General features: G+C 39.6%; 2 protein-coding genes across 4 annotated transcripts in view; both read right to left on the bottom strand.

Moving 5' to 3' along the window:
• Positions 1-1589: 1589 nt before the first annotated feature.
• LOC104983922 (zinc finger protein 350-like) lies at positions 1590-2656 on the bottom strand. The gene has a single exon (XM_010833470.1). The coding sequence runs from the start codon at positions 2654-2656 to the stop codon at positions 1616-1618; it is 1041 nt and encodes a 346-aa protein (XP_010831772.1). The 3' UTR covers positions 1590-1615.
• A 64-nt stretch (positions 2657-2720) lies between these two features.
• LOC104983917 (zinc finger protein 350) overlaps positions 2721-6607 on the bottom strand; it is a 30037-nt gene continuing 26150 nt past the window's right edge. For all 3 annotated transcript variants that reach the window (XM_010833461.1, XM_010833460.1, XM_010833464.1), the window contains 2 exons: positions 5845-5931; positions 2721-2939 (listed from right to left, as the gene is read on the bottom strand). The gene's annotated coding sequence lies outside the window, so the exon portion shown is untranslated. The remainder of the gene's footprint in view (positions 2940-5844; positions 5932-6607) is intronic.

Raw genomic sequence — 6607 nt, 5'->3', positions numbered from 1 at the left:
AAAGATGTGCAACTCTCCCACTGTGTGTGGGCTGGCCTAGCAACTTGCTTCTAAAAGGATCTAACAAAGGTGACCAAACATTTAGATATAATAGTTACAATGTGACACTGCCTATGAACCATCATCAGGTGAGTTATGGAGTCATCCCCTAGCAATGCAAAAAGAGTTCAAATCCTTCTCTCTCAAACTACACATTAAGGACTTCCTTGGCAGTCCAGAGGTTAAGACTCCATGCTTCCACTGCAGGGGGCATGGGTTTGATCCCTGGTCAGGGAAGTTCCACAAGCCGTGGGGGTGCAGCCAAACAATGAAAACACACACACACACACATTAAGGGTGTTAATCTGATAGAAAATGAGGGTAGTTTTATGTCAACGTTTCCAAATTTCCACTGCAATCACAAGCTTATCTCCTTTATGAGATTGGCTGTCATTCTGCTAAAGGTTCTACACATTTTGTGTATCCATAGACATTTGTTTCTGACACATGATGAGGAACAATCTTATTAAAAACCTTATTGTTTTCACTAGTGTGCAAATTAGGTGACTTGGCAGGTTGGGGGTGTTCAGATCCTGCACATTCCAAATAAAGGACTGGCTTTTGACCAGCACCTGAGAGGGAACCTCTAAGCCCTTGGAACTGCCTGCCTGCCAAGAGCGTCTTTGCATACCTGGGGTCTTAACCATGTCATACAGTTTATGCCAGCAATATGATTTTTGCTGAACACTTGCTTTTGTTTGCCTGGGGGTCTCTGGGCCATGCTATATTGGTTTGACTTCAAGAAGGCTAGAGCTTGAAAAGCTAAAGTCAGTCATGTGGTTTCCCCATGCTGGCATAAGGAGCACCCTTACTGACCCCCCGGGTCCCCGGGCTCAGGTGAGTTTCTCTGGCTGGCAATATGCACATGAGTTGTCACATCATTGCTGGCAGAATTACATGCAGTCCATACAACTCCACTGGGAGGACAATGGATGTACCTGGTTTCTCCTAAGGTCTGCCTTAAGCACCTTTTAAATTTGCTAATCTGTAACTTTTCACTGTCACAACCTGTAATCATAAGTATAGCAGCTTTTGGGTTTTTGAGTTTTTGAGGTTTTGGGGGGGGGCTTTTTAGTTTTTGAGTCAGTGATTTCAGAGAATAACCAAACATGAGGGTGGTCTTATGGACTGGACATATTTGCCCTCCCAAAATTTCTTTCTGATGTGAATTTATGATGCTTTTAAAGTGAAGCTTGCTACAGTTCAACCTACTAAGAGCTGCTGATATTTAATGAGACATATCTTTGTACTGGGCTCCCCTTAGTGGCTCAGATGGTAAAGAATCTGCCTGCAATGGGAGAGACCCAGGCTTGATCCCTGGGTTGGGAAAATCCCGTGCAGAAGGGATTAGCAACCCACTCCAGTATTCTTGCCTGGAGAATCCCATGGACAGAGGAGCCTGGCAGGCTGCAGTCCATGGGGTCACAAAGAGTCAGCCACAACTGAGCGACTAACACTGACTGACTGACCTTTCCACTATCGCTATATTCATTAGCATTCTCTCAGTGAGAGTTTTCAACTACATAAAAAGCTAAACTTTGCTCCAAAGCCTTGTCCATATTGAATGCACTCCTCCTCACATGTTTCCTGTGACATAAAAGAAGACATAATTGGTAACTGAAGGCAGTACCACATTAACTACATTCATGAGGTTCCTCTCCTGTGAAAACTCTCTGCCATCTCCTGAAGGGACACATCTGGCCACAGGCTCTCCCACAAGAACCACATTCCCTTGGGCAAGGAACCCGTAGATGTTTAATGATGCCTGCACTGCCATAGCAGGCCCCTGCATTGTCACTGTCTCAACAGAGGTTTTCTCCTGTTTAGGTTCTGTGGTACATGAGTCATGGCTCTCTAAAGAATCCTTTTCCACCTTGACTGAATCGACACCTTTCTCTTTTGTATGAGTTCTCTTATGTTTAGTGAGGAAGGACTTGTGGCAGAAGGCTTTCCCACAGCTGCTGCACCCATGGGGCTTCTCTCCCGTATGGACTCTCTGGTGTCTGCTAAGCATGGATTTCGTGGAGTAGCTTTTCCCACACACGTTGCATTTGTGGCACTTCTCTTCTGTATGACCTCTTTGATGTCTAACAAGGTTTGACTTCTGAAAATAGGCTTTTCCACACTCACTGCATTCATAGGGAGGATTTCCAGTGTGAAATATTTGATGTGCAACGAGACATGGCTTGTGACTGAAGGCTTTACCACACTCTTTGCATCTATAGGGCTTCTCTCCAGTATGAATTTGCTGATGTATAAGGAAGTTAACCTTCTGGATGAAGCCTTTCCCACATTCACAGCACATATAGGGTTTCTCTCCCGTGTGAGTTTTCTGATGTACAAGGAGCTGAGACTTCCTGGAGAAGGTTTTCCCACACTCACCGCACACGTGGGGTTTTACTCCTCGTTCAACTTGCATGTGTATATTAAGCTCTGCCTTCCTGCAGAAGGCTTTACCACATTTAAGGCATTTATATGGCTTCTCTCCTGTATGTGTTATCTGGTGTACAGTGAGTTGAGACTTTTTGATGAAGGTTTTACCACCTTCCATACATTCATGTTTCTTTTTCAATCTGATGTATACTGAGTTTTGAATTGGTGCAGAGAATGTTTCCATGTTTATAGCATTTAATTAGTGTAATGTTTTTCATGCTTACTATGAAGAACTAATTTCTCTTATTTATTAAACTTGTCAGGATTCTTTGCTATGGAGCTTTTATTCTGGTTAACTAAATCTAAATTAGAGTTCAGTATGTCAAACTTATCATGGCTTTGCCTTAAAGTAACAAGATTTCCATGCAGACAAAAAATATTTCCCAAAGAACTGAGTTCATGGCCTCTTTCCATATTTTTATGCTTGTATTGGATTTCCAAGGATTGCTGCATAGGATCACCAACTTCTAGAAAGAAAATAAATTTTCACAATTAGGTTATGCAATAAAACTGCTTCTAAAATGAAATGGTTTGGGCTAGCTCTCTGTGACAGTTATGTCATATGAAAAAAATCATTAAGTGTAAATTTACTTCTTGAAAATGGGGAGAAACACAATAAGGCCATAACATCTTAAAAAAAGAAAAGATACAGAATCAGTGGCAGACAATTCTCAATTAGTAAAGTTTTTGGTGCTCTCCAAAGAGATCCTTGCAAAACCGGCAAAAGAGGACAAAATAGAAATGTGTGTCATTAACACAAAATAAAATAAGTTAGAAAGACATCTGATCTAACATGAGGGAGGATGTATCCATTCTCTCCCACAATGTTTATTGAATGTCTAATATGTATCATGTGCTGTCATAGCATCTGAATACACACCAAAGAGAAACATGTTTTATGCATTCCCCTGGGCAAAAGAGGACAAAATGGAAGCAAAGAAATAAGACAACTTCACACTGAAAAGTGGTTCCCAGCACATGAAAAAGAACAATGGGAAACAGGTAATTACCTGTGAGGAAATAAAAGGTGAGCCAAGAAACTAGGAGTAAAAATTAAGCAGCTTCATGTAAGTAACTTCATGTTTCATTCAAGTGTGACAGCAGTGCAAAAGCCTTGACAAAAGGAAGGTTTGGGCCAGGTCAAGAAATAGAAAGGTAGCCAGTGGGCCCTGAATAGAACAGTTACATAGGGAAAAGGAAAACTTAAAGTTCAAAAGGTAGACAGAAGTCATACTATGTAGATCTGGTAGAAGAATCTGAATTTAATGCTAAGACTAGTGACAAGCCACTAGAAGCTCTGAGGAGGTGGGGGGTTCTAATTTATATTTCCAAAAGACTGCCAACTGCTGCATGGATAGTGACGGGAGGGGAAGAAGTGTGGGAGAGAAAGTTAATGAAGTAATCAGGCAAGAGACAACAGTGGCTTGGTCTGGAGCAACAACAGCGTCCATGTGGACAAGTCGAAGAACTCAAGGCACATCTAGGAGAAGGAAAACACAACATACAGTGTTGAATTCAATGAAAGTAAAAAGGAGGAATTAAGGATTTTCCTCAGGTATTTGGCCTAAATGACTAGAATTTCCAGCTTAAGTTGGTGAGGAACACCAGGGAGACAGATTTTTAATGTAGGAAAATCCGTGTGTATTTTGACACAAACATTCTGAGGTGGGTATCTTAGTACAGACATAAAGAACTCAACTGGAAAGAGGAATTTGGAGAAGATTTTGGTTAGAGGACAAATATGGGGTTATCTGTATGGGCATAGACTCAGAGATATTCCAGGTTCAGTTCCAGACCTCCACAATAAAGCAAGTATTGCAATAAAGCTAGTGACATGAATTTGTTTCCCAGTGCATATAAAAGTTATGTTTACACAATACTGTAGTCTGTTAAGTGTGCAATAGCATTATGTCTAAAACAGAGTACGTATCTTATTTAAAAATACTTTCTCATTAAAAATTGTTAACCGTCATCTGAGCCTTCTGTGAGTTGTAGAAGTAACATCAAAGATCATGGATTACAAATCAGCATAACAAACATAATAATAATGAAAAAGTTTGAAATATGGAGAGAATTACCAAAATATGAGAAAGACACAAAGTGAGCAAATGCTGTTGGAAAAAACGATGCCAACAGATTTGCTTGACACAGAGCTGCCACAAACCTTCATTCAATTTGGTTTTTTCGGCTGCACCACACAACTTGCAAGGGATCTTAGTTCCCTGACCAGGGATCTAGTCTGGTCCGTACCCACTGCAGTGGAAGCATGGAGTCCTAACCACACGACTGCCGATGAATTCCCTCTTTGGGTAATATTTCTATACAAACACAGCTCATTTTATTGTGTTTTGCTTTATTGTACTTTGCAGATAGTGCGTTTTTTGTTTTTTATTTTTAACAACTGAAGGTTTTGTGAGGACTTCCCTGATGGTCCAGTGGTTAAGACTCTGAGCTTCCACTGTAGGGGACACAGGTTTGATCCCTGATTTGGAAACTAAGATCCTGTGTGCTGTGCAGCACAGACAAAAAAGAGAGAGAAAAAAATAAATAAATATCCAGCAAATATATGAAGAAATCAGCAAAGTATGCATGAGGGTTATGGTTTGATTTCAGGTGAGGCCTAAAATTGTGAATCTTTTTTTTTTTTTACTTGACTGAATTCATTTCAGTCTATGTGGGAGGCATAATTCTTTCTGAAAATTACAATACTTATAGCTCTTCTCACAATTTTATTACAAAAATTTTCAAACATACAAACTGAATGAATTACACAGTGAACAGCTATATACCCACCTCTTTGATTCGACAGTTAACATGTTGCTACATTTGCTTTATCTCATATTTGCCCATCCAGAATGAATAAACAGGCAGATGTACACTAAAAGACCAAGTTGCCATAAGAACACAGCATTCAGGGTGGGGCTGAATGTTAGGAAGGGAAATCAATATTACCTGAGGTTCACTAGTCAGGAGATGATGGTGAATTTGAAGTTCTCTCTTTGCAGAGAGGCATGGAAGCCTGAATTTTCAAAGCAAGGTAAGAAGAAGGAACAAGCAGTGGTACTACTGCAGTCAATGAAGAAGGGAAAAACTTGAGAATCCATAGAAATTTAAAAATCTAAGCAAAGCAAATCAAGACTCTAGATGAAATAAATCCGTATGAAATCCAGAGGTGAAAACATGAGTATTTTCCTCTAAACGATTAAGTAATGAATATTAACATAGGAGAGGAATCCTCAGAGGCTCTGTTGAGATACTGTCAAAGTTTAGAAACTAGAAGATGAGTCACCATAACACGATTTTAAAGGTGTGAGGCCTTCACGGATCTAGGAATTTATTTCTTTTCTACCTGGATGCTTCTCATTCACTTACCTGGATCATGGATATTTCCCCTTTCTATCCATGGTTTGTCTCCTTGCTTCAACTTGAAGATTTCAATTGGTTTGGGACTTTGATACCCTATTCACAAAAAAATAACATATTATTTAGCAAAATCTTTGGGCATGAAATCTAAACACTGTTCAATGATCCCATTTATATTAACAGATTATGCAGCTACACCTTGGAAGTAGCTTTTCCCTTGGAGTAGCAAAAACTTGAGAATCCACAGAACGGAAAAAAAAAAAATCTAAGCAAAACAAATCAAGATCCTAGATGAAATAAATCTGTCTGAGGCCTAAGGGGAGACTAAAAATCTATCATTTATAAAAATTCAAGTTATATGTATGGGTCAACAAATTCTGGTCAGTGACTGTAACTAAGACATTACACTTTCACACTTTAAGAGTGTTATTCATTCAGAATAAAGTGCTCTTACAAAACAGTTTTCAAGAAGTAAAGGAAAACTTCAAAAATATGATAGCAAACGTGTTTTGTACCATTACATTTTAAAAATTAAAATTACTTAAAAATATTCATCTCATGAATGTCTCATCCTTTTGACATTTCTATTTTTATGTATCTTTTATAGTACGTATGGACTTCCCTGGTGGCTCAGACAGTAAAGAATCTGTCTGCAATGTAGATGACCTGGGTTTGATCCCTGGGGTGGGAAGATCCCCTGGAGAAGGAAATGGCAACCTACTCCAGTATTCTTGACTGGAGAATTCCATGGACAGAGAAGCCTCGTGGGCTA

This window comes from Bison bison, unplaced genomic scaffold (genome assembly GCF_000754665.1).
Source record: "Bison bison bison isolate TAMUID 2011002044 unplaced genomic scaffold, Bison_UMD1.0 scf7180017863683, whole genome shotgun sequence".
Classification (NCBI taxonomy): domain Eukaryota; kingdom Metazoa; phylum Chordata; class Mammalia; order Artiodactyla; family Bovidae; genus Bison; species Bison bison.
Note: the sequence above shows the minus strand (reverse complement) of the source record. Positions and strands in the feature narration are given on the sequence as shown.